General features: G+C 42.0%; 1 protein-coding gene across 1 annotated transcript in view; it reads left to right on the top strand.

The window, feature by feature from the left end:
- The first annotated feature begins 76 nt into the window (after positions 1–76).
- The window catches only part of LOC8033742 (puromycin-sensitive aminopeptidase), a 67,834-nt gene continuing 51,094 nt past the window's right edge, over positions 77–16,816 (top strand). Inside the window, exons 1-6 of the mRNA XM_029995094.3 lie at positions 77–637; positions 5,482–5,566; positions 9,459–9,658; positions 12,686–12,793; positions 14,250–14,450; positions 14,970–15,066. Of these exons, the coding sequence (XP_029850954.2) occupies positions 242–637; positions 5,482–5,566; positions 9,459–9,658; positions 12,686–12,793; positions 14,250–14,450; positions 14,970–15,066 (1,087 nt within the window). The 5' untranslated portion in view covers positions 77–241. The remainder of the gene's footprint in view (positions 638–5,481; positions 5,567–9,458; positions 9,659–12,685; positions 12,794–14,249; positions 14,451–14,969; positions 15,067–16,816) is intronic.

The raw sequence follows: 16,816 nt of genomic DNA, 5'->3' as shown, positions 1-16,816 counted from the left end.
GGAAGTTAATAAATACATGTATATATATTTATCTTTTAATATTTGAACGAGCTTTCCGACGCCAGAGAGTGTCGACATGTGGATTTTCATCCAATGGGTGTTGTAAATAAACATGAACCCCGAAAAAAAAAAAAAAAAATAGCAGGCTATCCATTATTGGAAGTTGCAAAAGCTGAAAAGCTTAGTTTTTGTTGCGTGTACCAAAAAAAGAAAAGATGTAAAAATTTGTGCTTGTTTCAAAATGTCGCTAATCAGATTTTCTCGCGCGCCTCGTGTTCTCTTCGTCCGTTCAGCCAGTACAGCCAGTACAGCCGGCACAGCACCCACAGGACGTTCGGTCTGTTCGGTTCGTTCTGTTCGTCGTATCGTCAGTATCGTCGGCGTCGTTGGCTTCGCTCCGGCGCATAGTACTAGTCCGTTGTGTTCCAGTGGTTCCAGTCGCTACATCCCTAAGGGATTTTATTCGGGATTGACGAAGTGCTGCAGAGCGGCGTTTTGTAGTGCCATCGGTGCCATGTCCGGTGAACAAGTGTCCGGGCGCTTGCCGATGCTTGTTACTCCTTTGAATTACGAGATCGAGCTCAAACCGGACCTCAAGCAACGAACATTTGACGGCCGGTCCACAATTTCGGTGAAGGTAAGCGTTCCGCTGTTTTTCCACTCGTAGCTACAGACCCTCATAAGCCAAAGTGTGTAACCGGGTTGACCGGGTTATTAGCCGGCTTCTCCCGAAATGTAAATACCTAAATACCGTCAATTTTTTTTTTAATTGTAAAATGAACTATGCTGAATGCCCGGTCTCCGTCAAAATGTAGCGCTAGCGGTCCGGGTCAGGTGCCAGAGTTTCAGAAATAACTATTATTGCCCTCCTCTTTACCGTTATCTTGCTCAAACGTTCTACGTGATTAGACATGAGGAAGATACATAGAAAGGGGGGACGGACAACTTTGTTGTCCGTCCCCCCTTTCTATGTATCTTCCTCATGTCTAATTACCGTTACCAACACGCTCGTTTTGTACTTAATTCGTTCTGCGTGGTTTTCTGATATTTTCAATGGGAAAATGGTGGCCGTCGAAGCTCACGAGTACTACATGGGGATGGATGGCGTAAACTACTGGGAACGGGTTCCATTTTCCCATTAAAGTTTCAGAAAATCACTTATTACTTTTGAATAAAAACGTGACTTTCGAAAGGCGTCTTTCGTGAGTCACGTGTCATACAAAAGATCATTTAACAAAATGATCCCTTGTAAAAAAGATGAACGTTTGGCGAGTGCGTGGCGTGATCCACAGCAAAAAACAAACAAAACGTATGAAGAAGCTCGTGAAGGAGTGCCGGTGAGCAATTAGATGTGTGGGTGTAGGCCTCTGAAGGAAAAACAAAAAAAAAAAAAAAGCCAAAGAATAGAAAAACATTTCCAATGCACTGGGAGAAAAACTGAAACAAGCATCCTGTTATGCTGTTACTTACAATGTTCCATGCACCACATAAAAAAAAAAAAAAGAACATCTGAAGGCAGATCCAGCAGGTGCAATCGTGTGCGGTACTCATCTGTGAGTAGCAGTGTCGACCAGATGGTTTGTTTCCGTTCTCCTTATGCATAGGAAGGACACAATTTTTTATTCTTGCATTTTTTCCCCCAGAAAGTCAGTCTCACGAAACTTGAGTATACAGTGAAACCCGTTTAGAACGAACCACGTACAGCGAATTATTGTCGATATTGAACTTGCGAACAATTTAAATCAAAATGCATGTAAAAAGTATGTTTTATAACAAACAACACATTCGCTATATCAAACTTTTTCCTGCCGGGAAGGCTTTCAAGAACGCTCGAACAATCGTCTTCTAGCCTGTCCCTTCCCTCAGAAAGAAGTAGGAAAGAAAGAAAATTCCAAAAGCTCAAGTTGCAAACAAAATTGAACGAAGAGAAGCTATTCAGAAGGGGAGAAAACTAAAAAATACACTCTGCACACATGCACAGAAAAAATAACTTTTCACCCCAAAGCATTTGCCCATGAAGAGAAGTGATTCAGAAGGGGAGATAAGCTAAAAAAAAAACGCTCTGCATGTATGCAAGAAAAAAAAAACAAAAAAAACTTTTTAGCGCATTGTTACACGGCTAAAGTGAAGAGATGAGGAAGAAAAAGAAGCTCTCGCCTTACAACGAACTCATTGTGGAAGTTTGTTGTAAATGTCTTTTGCTATACGAACTACTTGTTATATTGAACTGATCGTAGCGTTTCCTGCTGTTCGTTATAAACAGGTTTGACTGTATGTGCAGTACCTGAAGACACCTTTGTAAAAAAAAGTTTAATTGCACTCCATTCAGGCTTTTCTACACAACGATAATAATCCCCGGAGATGAGGAACAAGGGGGACAAAGGTCAAACACAAACCTCCAAACACCCCTAGTGATGGTGCGTGACTGAAAAAAATTTCGGTTGTTCTGGTATCGAACCAGGGACCTCTCCATTTCCAGTGGAGCGCTCTCTACTAGCTAAGCTAACCAGGAGTTTGACGTCAGTAGAGCAGACCGGTTTTAACAGCTGCCACCAGTCTAACACCAACAAGGGTGAACGGCCCGTCTGGAGAGGTCCCTGGTTCAATACCAGGACCAGGCAGTGTTTTCCCGCCTCACACCAGTCACCTAGCTGTGCTCGGAGATTTGTGTTTTTCCTTTGTCACCCTTGTTCCCCTTCTCCAGGGATTATTATTGTTATTCTTGTCCAGCTTGCTTGCACCTTTGCATTTAATTGCATTATCATTATCTACATGTCTTTTTGTATACGACTGAAGAGCACTGGCAAATAGCTTGAAGGTTTTCATTTCCACATGCCCTAAAGCAGAGTGTATTGATGAGGAGGGTGCACGGATTTATGAAATGTGCGCTGGCTAGCAGGTGCACATGTGTGAAGGTGGCGTGTGAGGCTAAACCTTTCTGTTTAGCCTCACACGCCGTCGTGTATGCACCAGTCCTTTGCACAAATACATAACATTTATGCCATCTTGCGGCTTTTTCTACATTAGCAGCAGCATCCCCAAGTCACGGCGGTCCGTGTCAAGAAGGGAGAGAAACAGTAGGCAATCCTCCATTCAGACCAGCTTTTGCTGTGGGAGCTTCTTCGTAGAAACCATAAGAAAATGACTAGTGTGTCATTTTCAGAATTGCTGTGCTCCAAGCATATTGGGTAGGAACTAAAGCGTTGGTAGGGTACACGTGTGCTACCATACCTTGGCCAATAAAGCTATACTCCATCTCACTAAAACCGTGCAGTACATTCAAAGCTACAGAGGAGAGAGTATCCCTACCTGTTCAAGAGGAGGGAAAGGATGAAATGGGGAATCCCAGCCCCTCCCTTCCGTTCTTCCTTTCCCTCCCATGAACAGGTTGGCCTACACTCTCTCCCCTGTAGCTTTGGCTGTACTGCATGGTTTTAGTGAGGCTGAGTATAGGTCTTGTTGACTCCATTAAGCTGCAGTTGCCTAGATCGAGCTCCTGACGTGGCTTTTGTGCCCATTGTGGATTGCCTTTTTCCACCAAGTCCATACCAAAAAGCCATTTTTTCGACCAGTGCAAAGAGAGCTAGGGAAATGTTACCAAATATTCTCCAAACTTTTATTTCATGAGGTGCCAGCCATTGTTTTAAAAGCTTTTATTTCATGAGGTGCCAGCCATTGTTTTAAAAATTGTGTGCTATCATTTATTTCTTTTATTACACCGTGTGCTTTTCTCAGAACCTCGCAGGTTACAATTCAGAAAGTTTATAAATAAAAAACATAGCGACAGTGTATAACAGGTTCTCCTAGAGTCACGTGTTATGCACAGTTATGTGTTATCAAGCTCCGAAACACAAACGGCACAGAGCGCGTGGCATTCTATACATGCTGCACCACCTAGGGGTCCCTGGAAACTCGTCGAAATGTGGAGTGGGAGGGGGGCTGTGAGGGTGTGCTCCTTACCAACACCTAGGTTACAAGGCTATCGTGATAACACTACATCTGATTGTGACTCATAGATTAGATGTGGGGATTGTGCGAGTGAACATTGGGGTTCAAGCTCACAATGAGCCACTACATTGACTGAAATATCACCGTCTGGAGTATGGTATACATGCCTCCTTACATGCCTCCTGCATTTACATATTCAAACAGATTTATTTAGAAAAAGCCGTGGATGGTACACTCGTGTGATTTGGCCAGGTGAGCTATATGGCCAGGGGGGCATAATATAGAGGGATAATTGTTACAGTAAGCGAAATAATTAACTATTTGTTAATGAACTTTCTAGTTGGTGAAAATACACACAATTTCAATGAGAAACTTGTTTAGCGTCATTCAAAACCACTAAATCAATCAATTTTAGAAGTATTTGAAGCTTGTGAGAAGTGTGTAGGTGCACGAAAGTTAACCAGCTTGGGGCGGGAGAATTTCGGATATCATCATTCGCGTTTTCACATTGCTATCCTTAAGGCTAAACTCCATGGGACGAATATGCAGCGAAAAATTGACGAATTTTGCCCGGCTGCTTTTGCTCTCCGTGTGGTGTCAGCACAGTGGCTGCTACGTCACGCGTAACGCGAGCGTGCCGTTGTGCGGCGTTCATCAGTTATTCATCGCATAATTCGCTCTATGGAGTTCAGCCTTTATGCCTGGTGCACGAGTGGTGACCCCTGCACTTACCATGTGCTTTAAATCTTTCTAAAATTGACTGATTTAGTAGTTTTTGATGATGATCAGCATATTTCTTATTGGAACCATTTGTTTATTTTCACGAATTAGGAAGTTCATTGATAAATTTTAGGTTATTATCCGACCTATCGAGACGATTAGCTTCCTATATTATGTCTCTCTCATATAACTCGCCTGCACAAACCGCATTAGTGTACCTTTCGCGGCATTTTTTTTTTTATATAAATCTTTTCTAAGTAAAATTAGACACCCTGTATACTTATTATATGGAGAGAAAGAGCAAAGCTTTCTCCTTATGTTGTGAATGTCACTAAGAAGTCAGATTTGTTGTCCTTTACTGTACCGTAAAATCCTGAGAGATAGCCCCTTTAAAATCGAGAGCTAATTGAGTGAAAATAAAGTGTGGGCTAATTTTCGGTGTGCAACCAATAAAAGTTGAAGAAATGCTATCTTTAGATCATGCTTTCCTGTCAAATTTTAATCGCGGCGAGAGACAATGAAGCAAAGATGACTGTACTTCCAAGTCAGCAATGTTCGCTTATATCCCGCCGCAGCTACCTAGATGCATTTACGCCGAGGTCGTCATTGATCCAAACACTGATTACTAGGGGTGGGCTATGTTTCTGTGTTTAAAGAAAATAGCCAATCAAGCTAAAAATAGGGGCGGGTTATCTTTTGAGGTTGGGGGAATCTCTCGGGATGTTAGTGTATATTGAGTTTAGTGATACTTTCAATTATTGAAAATTTCATCGGAGCTTTTCAAGTTGTCTTACACTTTATTTTTTTTTTTAGGTATTGAAGTCCACCCAAGTAGTTGAGCTAAATGCATTGAAGCTGCAAATTTCCTCTGTCCGCTATGTTTCTAAAGAAGGAAAAGGTAGGTGTAAGACCTTCTCCTGGTAGTGTACATGTTTGTTCTTATGTTCTGGTAAGATGTTTAGATATAATTTATTTAAATTCCTAAATGGGCCGTATCAAGTAATGTCAGGTTTCTCACTTAGTGGCAAGTGGGCAGACTCGAGAAGGCAAAATGTACCATGAAACCAACATTTTATTTTAAATGAATAAATCAGTGGTAGGTCTTGCAGTCTGTAGTGCTTGTTCAGCATTAGGTCTTGCAGTCTCTAATGCTTGTTGAGCCTAGGTTATTGTTGGGGTCTTGCAAACTTGCCGAGGTTCTATTCTTTCTAACTTTCAACATTAAATTCAACGAAAGCTTGACAGAAGTTTGACATTTATGCTCGTGCGCATAAACCAAAAACAAGCCGACACCAGCTCTTTTAGGAAGTTTGCAACATTTGAGCAAACTAAGTCGTTAAAAATTTATAAGTTTGCTCTTTTATTGTTTAAGCATAGGTAATAATTTTATAATATTTTAAGCAAGCTATTGTGTCGATACATTTTTTTTAAAGTTTGAAATATTTTGTGTTGAGGTCAGGCAACGCTGATGCAGAAGCTAAAAGCTTTGTTGAATTGTTTAAAAAGTTTGCAACATCCCTTGGTAAGGGCAGATGCTGGCCAAAAAAAGGCAATTATCTCTCTTGGTGATTGAAAAAGGCATACTTTTGAGGCATTTTCGTCTGCCCGGTTCTTCAAATGGTTGCGGCGCCCGCCAATGCATTTATTTGAGAAGTAGGTCTAGCCGTTTTCTTTCCACCGCTTTCTTTTTTTGTTTCTATTTATCACAAAAAATAATAATAAAAAAGTGTTTTCCTGCTACGAAAAAGTGTTGCTACAGTTCTATTGTAATACTCTAACACATTTTGTTTTTTTGTGCATATGTGTGTGTGTGTGTGTGTATGGGGGGGGGTTATACAAAAGAATTTTTGTGCTTATGACCTGTAGCATGCAACTGATTGATGTATTTATATATAGTTACAAAAACTTAAAGAAATGTTTGTCTGCCCTTTGACAATGCTTTTTTTTTTTTTTTTTCAATTTCCAATTAGTTTACAATAAAGAAGGTCTAGCATTGACTATTTTTATTTTTCATTTCACTGAGTGGTTCACAAGGAGCGGAACAGCTTCTTTTACGATACTCTTGTAGGTTTGTGGCCATGCTCAACATGTGCACAAAAGCTTTTTTTTTTTTTTTTGCTTGTACATTGCATTCAGGGTATAAAAAGTAAGCTACATAAAAACTAACACCAGATTTATAAAACAGAGATTAGGCACAATAAACTGGGAAATTTTAAATTCAGCTGCTCTCCCCTTAGTGTGGACTTTATGGCTTGGTGGTAGAGGTCTGACTACAAGTGAGTGATAATAGAGAGGACATACTGTAAACGACTTAATTTTCGTGGGCTCAAATTTTTGCGAATCGGGCCAAAGCTGAAAATTTGAAATTATTCGCGGGTTCTAATTTTCACGAATCGAGTGTAGCTTCACATATTGCCTGAATTGTTCGCAAGACATATTTTTCGCAAATTGTAGTCGATTCGCGAAAATTAGGTCCTCGCAAAAATTTAGTCGTTTACAGTAGTTCTTTACAACATTCATATATCAAATAAACATCACCTCCAAAGATATGAATATTTGTGCCCTTGTTCTAAATGGTCACTGAAGAAAATTACTGAAATGAGAGTAAGCGTGCAGGCAAGCTAATGCATGGTCATAATAAAAACAAACCCTGAGACAAAGAAAAAAAAAGGTAAGGACAAACACAGCTGTGTATTAAAACTTCATTGTGTTTGTCCTTTTTTTTGTTTTTGCTACTTTTTTTTTATTAGTATGACGGTGCATTAGCTCGTGAGCGATAACTTCGTTGTGTTTTTCCTTTCAGTATTTTTTTCCTTGTCTTTTTTTTTTACTATGACTGAAAAGAGTTTAAAATATTTTTATAAAATTGTCTTTCGCTTCTTGGGGGCTCAATACATTGGAAAATGCCAAGCATGTGCCGACGCCCCAATAAATGCCCTGTGCCTATTTTTTAAATGTTTGAAAAATGAGGACATACCGAGCATCCTTTTGGTCTATACTCGTTTTCACCTCAAGAAAAAAGAAGGAAGTTTTGCACGCTGCGCGAAGTAGTTCTTAAAAGATTTGGTTGTCTTAGAAAGAAACAATGCGTTTGGCATTTGAAAGTATATCTGGTGAGATAACATATACCTAACCTAAAATGCACCTCCTTATATCTTATTTCTCTATGTAAAAAGGGAAATTAGTAATGCTCCGCGAGGAGCCGGCTTCTTCCACTACTGTTCCTGGGGTGAAAATGGGTATAGTATGTACTATCGCGGACAATGGCGCACGATACTACCTGCGCCGCCTGTTGCCTTGCTCCGCACTCACGGCGCACCCTGAGGCTGAGATAAATTGTCACTTGCGCTCCCTGCTCCACTGGGCTCTTCCGGCTGTCTGAAAGCGAGAAGGTGGGTGCAACAGCGGGCAGACTATCATGTGCGGCAGTGTATAACATGTATCATGTTAGGGGGAGGGGGGGGGGGGACAGAAGATTACACTTGTCATTCCTTTATTGCATTTGATTTACTTCATTCTATCGTGTAGAGTCACGTAGAAAGAACTGACTGATAAAAAAAATGTTGAAGTATCTTAAATTGCAGCTGCGATTATCGTTCTTTGAAAGTCACATCAAAAAACAAGTTCTTTTATTTATTTTTATGAAGTGCATGCCGCAAAGTAGGACATCGTAAAATATAGGCCAAAATTTGTTATGGAATTTGGTCCAACTCCAAGGTATTTACTTTTTTTAAATCTTTTGTTAAGCACAACTGTGTTAAAAAAAAACAACGGTAACCATACATGTTACTGTGGAGGTTTTGTAACCTTGATTGGTATGAAAAGGTTAAAAAATAATATTTCTTTGTTACTGGGCCCACGTGTTTGTTTCAAACAAAACCAGTGCTTACAAGACACCAGTGTTTTATTTACAAATTCCTTGTCTTAATGAAGTGCAACAAACAGTCGTATATTTGCCAGGAGAAGGAGCTTGAAAGTTCATGGAAGGAATATTCGCAGAGGATGATGTCAGATACAAAAGATTAATAGTCGGTGTGGAAGTTCAACTGCACTATACAAGAAGATCGGGATCAAGGATGCACCACTCAAAGGTATCCGCAGTTTAATGGTGCCAAACAGTGTGTCGTAATTGTAGCAGCAAGCTTTGTTCCAATTGGCAGAAGTCCGGTTTATGGGGGGTCCTGAGGCACAGTAAAGCTTACGAAAGAAGTTAATACTGCGTCCACGGCTCTCATTCTGTGGGGTAAGGAATCGTGGAGCGCAGCTAAGGAGTCTGGCTCGGCCCGAAGCATCTCCCATTCACCTCTCACCGCTTCCCACGATTCGTCGGCAGTGGCACGGTGGAGGGGACGCTGTGACATGGCTATCTTGATGCGCCTCCAAACGTGTTCGATGATATTCAGATTGGCTCCTTTTGGGGGCCAAGGCAGCTCCGTCAGGCACCACTCCTTGAGGAGATACGAGCGTGACAATGCATTTTCCACTTCGGCGCTTTCTTGAAATGCACTGAAATGCATGATGGCTGAAAACGTGAACATTGGGCTGCACGGCGCAAGCATCGTGATGGTGGTTCCATTGGCCAATATTTTCGCTAGCAGATGGCCGGAAGAGAGCAGCGGCGCAATGAGCACAAGTGAGAATTTATCTCGGCTTCAGGGTGTGCCGTGTTTGCGGTGCGATGCGTCAGGCAGCGCAGGTAGTACCGTGCACAGGCCGGAGCGCTGTTTCAGCTCATATTGTCCGCGATAGTACAAGGTGGCCAACCTATGATTCCAGCTGCTATGTTTCAGAACTGAAGGCTGCCAGTGTCACCACGTCAAAGGAGTCCAGGAGGGCCACTGTCAGGTTTGATGTGCCGCTTACTCCGGGTGAAGGACGGCTTGACTTCGTCTTTTCTGGTGAATTAAATAGCAAGCTGGTGGGTTTCCATATAGTGAAGTACAAGGGCCAAGATGGTGAAGAGAAGTGTGGAGCAGTCACTCAGTTTGAAGTAAGAACCCACTCTGCCTATTCAGCTTTATCCTGTCGTGTCTTATTTTCAGGTGCTTCTCGTGTTTTGGGCACCTTACAGCTGATTGGGCCGTTCTTATCAGCATACTGATTGATTTTGTGATTTTGTAACCTTAATTGCTTGATCAGCATTTATTGAGTAAAATAGGGTATAGTTAAGAAATGTTTAACATGGAAAGTGGATGCACTTTACTATAGTGTTTAGGTTATCAGAAAAACCAAACATTGAAAGATGGACCCAAGGTTGGGCTTAGTTTGTCCAACAGGTTAGGCAATCTGAGTTTTGACAAATAATGGGTGTTCCTAATTGGGTCCTTAGAAGGCAAATAAATAAACGGAACTTAGTCCTTTGACGTAACATCATTTTTGTGCTGTGGTCTATGGCTGCTAATTAATTACATGTGAGTGTAGGGTTTGAAAATAGTTCAACCTTTTTGGATTCCACATCAAAGGGTAGCCCCCCCCCCCCCCCCCTTTTTTTTACCCAACCTACCCTTTGTGCGGGCCCAGCTGAGAATCATTTGAGCTAGATTATAAAACTGGTCCCAGCTGGATCCCGCCGTATTAAGTCTAAGTTCTAACTGAATCCATTTCCAACTGGATCCATTTCCGACTGAATGCATTTCCGACTGAATGCATTTCCGGCTGGATCCATTTCGGACTGGATCCATTTCGGACTGGATCCATTTCAGACTGGATCCAGTCTGGACTGGATCCATTTCCGACTGGATCCATTACCGACTGGATCCCCAACTGAATCCATCCATTTCCAACTGGATCCATTTCCAACGGGATGCATTTCCAACTGGATCCATTTCCAACTGGATAAAGTCCCAACTGGATGCTGGGCTGATTTTCATCAAGGGGTGGGCGTTGAGGTTGGCTGTCTTGCAGAACATTACAATGTTCTCATTTTTAACTTGCTATTTTTTAAGTTTTCCTTAATGCAGGGATGGAACTGCTGCACCAATTGCGCCGCTGTGCGCCTAATGACTTTTCATGCGCCACACTTATACAAAAGTATGAATAAGGGCAAAATTGCGCCAGGGTCCGCCCAAACTAAAATTCTAAACGAGCCTCGTCGAAATGAACTGTCTTGCAGTTTATGTTGGCAACTTTGACACTGGAACTTCTGGCCCAAATGGGACGCCAGTGGATCCGAATTCAAAAATCTTTATCTGAAGGTTGCTGCCACCAATGTTGCTGCCGTTGCTGCATGCTCACCGTGCTTTTCTGAAGTCTTGGAGTCACTTCTCATCTGAAGATCTGAGTATAGTGGAGCAAACGTGTGCCGTGGCCCTGCGCAGAGAACTTGGGAACAAAGGCGAACGAGCAGTAAGGTGTATGACGGAGCAAGATACGAGCTGCCAGATCGTGATTGGGCTTTGAAGCGATTTGACAGTGATGTCACGAAAGTACCCATGACGGTAGACTTGCTGCAAACTGTGAATAAGTCTCATAAAGTTTACACAGAAAGGCTAGAGGTCGAAAAGCAAGATGACAAGAGGCAGAAGAGGAAGAACAGTGATGCGAGTACAAAGCGAGCTCGTCTTCAGGAAGAAGAGCAACAACTTGAACAGCTCTTCATCATCATCAAGCGGACTATGCTTGAGCATGCGCAGTCTTGATTAAATCGGGTCTGAAAAAAAAAATGAAACAAAAGAAGGAGATGGAGAAGATTGAGTCTGGACAAGTGCTGTTTGCTGAGACTAATGCCAGGGTGTCTAGCGACCATGAAAACCGGGAATCGTCAGGGAAATTTTAATTATCGGGAAAAATCGGGGAATTGTAAGGGATATTGTCAAAAAGCGATCCCATTCAGGGAAAATGAGCCGGAAACGCCATTGAGTGCCCTGAGCAAAGACTTGGACTTGGGGGCAGAAAAATAGGCAATAAATTCTGCTTGGAGCGGAGCGCGGGCTGTGCTCGCCCGATGTAGAGTGTGCTACCCGATGCAAATGGAACAGCCAACAAATCCAGTTTAAGCCTTGGATTGGATTGGATTGGATTGAGGGCGCGACGCTAGGCTAGATCTAGTTAAAGCTACTAGATTTAGTAACAAATGGAAAAGCCACAGACCCCAATCCAAGCCTTAAGCCGAAAGTATCCGAAAGTTTGCATCTGGCGGCCATGCTGCCATTCGGTTATTGACGTGTGTGGTTGAGCATTGTGTTTTCATCGCGTTTCCGGAAGCGGCCTCTTCACTGACGATTTCGGCAGCAAGAAAGTGCCCATTTAATTCGGACTTGACAAACCCGAATATTTCGGAATAGGCAAGTTGGATTAATCCCATGCAAAATTATCCTCATAGTGCTCAGAGCTCAATTCCTTGTGTTGTAATGGCCTCCACAGTGGTCAGGGAATTTCACCTGAAAATGTCAGGGAAAACCTAGAAAAGTCAGGGAATTTCAAAATCATAATTTGCTAGACACCCTGTAATGCAAAATTTGCTCAGAATCCCGAAAAGGTGAAGTATATCCCTGAGTAATTGACTAAGTCTGAATAAATTTATATGTACAACGGCATTTATTATCTTATTCTAGTCACTGAAAAATGAAAGACCATTTTTGTACCTGCATTTTTATTTTTCGGTATACCTTACTAGTTGATGCTGAGCAATGAAAGCTATTTGTACCTGTTTATCTCTTTGCAAGTCGGTTTTATCACTTGTCACACTGTCACGCGCAGTTTTGATTTAATCTCGTGAAAAATATTTGCAACTAAAAAGTTTACTGAAACTGCCGTTAAGTTCACACGGAGCTACCTGCATGCCATATTTTCTTTAGTTTTAAAAACCAGGTGACATTTAGCCTTTATTTTAACACTCTTAAAACTCATAGACAGCTCCCAACTTGCTCCAAGACCTCGTTTTTGCTGCTCCCAGCCTGCTCCAAACTGTATTTTTTTCTGCTCCCAAGATAGCTCCAGAGCTGATTTGCCCAGTTCCATCCCTGCTAATGGAGACTGCAGATTTTGCCATTTATTGTTTCCACATGTTTTTTTTTAGCCAACTGATGCCAGGCGGGCATTTCCCTGCTGGGATGAACCATCCATTAAAGCCACCTTTGACATTTCTCTGGTTGTGCCCAAGGGTCTGACTGCACTCTCAAATACGGTAATGTTGTCCTGTCTTTCTAACTTGCTACTGTTTTTAATGCGAAAGCATTAACTGGTCTCATGGAGTGAGCCGGCGTCATCAGCTTTGAAACCACGCCAAACGGCTCTTAAATCCTTCTCCAAGTCAAGCCAGCTCCCATTCGTCGTTTAGCCACAGCACCTTTTACACCGCTTTGATACCATTGGCTAGCACACGTCAACCAGGCTCCCATTCGCCGGGCATGCAGCGCCATGGGATGGCCGGTCGTTGAAACTGACGTGCAGCGTCAGTTTCAACGGCCGGCTACCTCTTGGTGCTGCGTGTCCGTCAGCGCCAGGTCAGCGTGCCAACACGCGTTCAGCAGGAATCCAACACGTGTACAGCAGGAATTAAAGTTGCAAAGTCAGTATCCTTCACAACTTTGTTCATGGATCAAAATCATAATTTATAGGCATAGGCCATCCCCTTACTTTTGCAGTCCCGAATGAAGAGCTTAAGCATTAATTTAACCAGACTGTCAAACAATAAGTTGGTTGGTTGACAGTTTAATAGACCTTTTGCCAAATTACCCATGCAACAAGGGGAATGCTGGGAATGTAGGTACACACACAGCACATGCTCACTTTATCAGTGTAAAAAAAGTCAAAGTAAGGCATTGAGGAATGCGCATCCAACTGCCATTTGTTTTTGCTTTAGAGGGCAACTCTGGTTGAAAACGAAATCAAAATAAATTACTCATATTGCTTTAGTGGCACGAAATATGATTACAGCCAAAATATTGCGCTGGAGTGAATCAACTAAAACCGATTTTAAAAATGTGACCAGCTGCTCCTTAGTAAACGGCAAGCGGGTTAGCTTTTAGTCGAGGAACACTAGCACAGCACACTCCTGATGTCACGTCGCAGTGGAGCTGCAGTTGATTGGTTGTACCGCGTACCGCAGCACCATTTTGACGTTGTGTTGTGGCCATACGGCTGATTATCAGTGTTGCCATCCCTCTAGCAGATAGTTTCGCTTTTGCCGTGGATGTCTGGAACCAAACTTTGAGCCGTGATATTTATGAAACTACACACAATATAATTTTAAAAAATAGACCTTGTTTTTCTGGAACACTGCTTTAGCTGAAAACAGTCGTAATCCCAAGTTAAAAAATATTGACCAGAGTTGCCCTTTAAAACAGTTATTGCTGTATACGCCATCACGTGCAGTACATCTAACTACACTCGCAGCATGCTCCTTATTGCTTCGGTATTCTAGTAAAAGGTCTAGTTAGTGAAAACTGGTTCTTGGCGAGTTCCTAAATTGTGCTCATACGTTGTGCATTGGACACAAGCTGGTAAAGGTTTTTATTTGGGTTTTTAAAAGTGAACTGCAAGGTCATATGGTTTCTTTTATGCATGTAATGACTTTCGTAATGAAAAGTTTGAGTCAACTCGTTTGTGATGGGTTCTAATGGTGTGTAATCTTGTTTCAGAATGTGATTAGCGACACGGAAGTAGTCGGCGACCCAACTCTGCACAAAGTTGCATTTTCCACCACTCCCAAGATGTCCACCTACCTTGTTTGCTTTGTGGTTGGAGAGTATGACTACATCGAAGCCACTTCTTCGGATGGTGTGCTAGTTAGAGTGTATAGTCCCTGTGGCAAAGCAGAGCAAGGAAACTTTGCACTTGAGGTGAGCTGTAAGGTAGAGGGTAGAGACAGAGCATCAGTGTGCAAAAGGATTGTCACCATCATGCGCTATGTGGGAGGATTTTAGTGGGATACTGATATCCAAAAAAAAATAATTAATCTCTTTTGCATAAAATGCTAAAATACATCCAATTTTGACAAGAAGAAAAGTGAATTTCTTGATTAGCTATAGCTGGGCTGCACCAGGTTTAATTATGTGAAATGTATTGTTTAGTTACCATCTCAATATAGGCCTCCAACTGTTTGAGTCCACAGTCAATAAAGTTTAAAATAAAACTCAGCTTCAGGAAAGGTAATGATTGACAGTTAGAGCACTATAGCTGTGTACTTGCATTTCATAAGGACGTTCTGCACTTCCTGGGATGGCATCGTCACATTACCTTGCTTTATGCAGTTGTGTTATGAAAGTGTCCAGGTAATGATAATTGAAGCCCCAGATTCTAAAATTGCTCTTGGAAGTCTTTATCTGAGAAACACTTGTATTTCCTGTTATGTGCTCTAGGTGGCTACCAAGGCACTGCCTTTCTACAAGAGCTACTTCAATATTGCCTACCCTTTACCAAAGTTGGACTTGGTTGCTGTCCCCGATCTGGCTGCTGGTATGCCATTTTCTGCTTATAATCTTTTTTGTGATATTTCTATCTACTGCTTGATATGCAACGATCATGTCCCAAAAACTGAGATCAGTATTTTCTTACTTGATTTGTTTGTTATGAATATGTGATTAAGATTTTGTCACACTCAGGTCATTGCATTTCTTTATGCAATGACCTGCAGACTCAAAAAATAGTCAATGCAAAACTCAGAAAATAGTCAGGAAAATGTGTTTTGGCAACAGTTCAGATTTTGGAGCAGCAGCAAGGGGCTGACATAATCTATCAAGCCATGTGTACAGACAACTGAGATTCCTGTGATGTCCTGCTTTAAAGGGGTACTCTGGCAATTTTTTTGAGCAACTATATTTTCGAAATCGCCATCTTTTACTCTTTTCGGTATGCTATTTAGTATAGCGAAATTCGAAATAGTTGTGAAATCAGCAAATGAAAATGACGCCAAAACCAGGGTTCAAATATACCCGCGCTTTTCATTGCCGTGACGTCACGGAATGGCAGGCTTGCGGTTCGAGTGGGCTGTCTAAAAATGAACTATGCCGAGCATTTGTTTTGTACTGCTGCGCGCGAGCTGGAGCGACCTTCCAAAGCATTCATTTGACACCATGAAACTGTTTGTAATCAGTTGGGAACAAAATCTACAGCCCAAAAAGTGAACCCCTGCTTTCCCATGACGTCACTTTCTATGTTGCCAGTAGAGCGTTTCACTTCGAAAAACACGGTGAGGACAAAAATCATAAATTGTATAACTTCGCAAAAAAAAGTTATTTTGGCGAAATATTTGGGTTACCATGTCAGCGATGTTCGTTGGTGTGTTTAGCAAGTTTTTAGGGTTTTTAGGACTATGAAGAAAACGCCGGAGTACCCCCTTAATAGTGTTTAGCGCGTCGTAGTTGAAAGAAACAGAAGAATAAAATGATTCTGCAGCGATTCAAAACGCGCATTAGTACTATTATGGGCAGTGATAACAGTGTGAGGAAAGAAAATGAGTGCTCTACTACATTTGCCACAGATGAAACGTGGCAAAAGCACTGATATAGAGAAGAAAACTATTGTGAAACAGGCGAGCTAATAAATAATTGTTTCAGACACCTCGGACAGAGGACAAGTGCAAATGAAATGCGAGTCCTGCAGATCGGAATCTATGCTTGCAAATTAATCCTAATTTTCGCTACGAGCACAGCGTAACACTCCATCGTAAAACTTGCACCACTTTGAGGGTAAGATGTACATATACCATCCGACACATGATAATCCCAAGCACATTGATATAATTTATCAGAATTCCCCAATGAAGCATACCCCAGTGAACAGCAAGATTGTTTTCAATATCCGTGTTCTGCGGCACATACACGTTTGTTATGTTACTATTGCAAAAGGGGCAATATAAAATCGGGGGCAGAACAGACTTGTTTCTCAAAAAGCTCATCGGAATGACCCAAATGGGGTCATAATTCACTTTTTGAAATGAGGTACTATTGTTTTCACTGGAAGATGTGCAACCTTGGATCGGTCCTCCAGCAGTAACCTCCATGCCTTTTCAGACCATCATAAATTCTCCCATATAGCAATGAATGTTTCCCTGCATTTTTTTTACGGGCGAAGCTCCTTACGGGGTATTCACACGAGGGAGAAATCCCGGGGATTTCTCCCCGGCATGCGCGCATCACGAGACGAAAACGCGAGGCTTTTGCACATCGCAAAGCTTGATGTTTTCGTCGTGGGATGCGCGTGCCGG

The sequence above is a fragment of the Ixodes scapularis genome, unplaced genomic scaffold (genome assembly GCF_016920785.2).
Source record: "Ixodes scapularis isolate PalLabHiFi unplaced genomic scaffold, ASM1692078v2 PGA_scaffold9__187_contigs__length_104089568, whole genome shotgun sequence".
Lineage (NCBI taxonomy): Eukaryota > Metazoa > Arthropoda > Arachnida > Ixodida > Ixodidae > Ixodes > Ixodes scapularis.
This window is presented reverse-complemented; position numbering and strand designations above follow the sequence as displayed.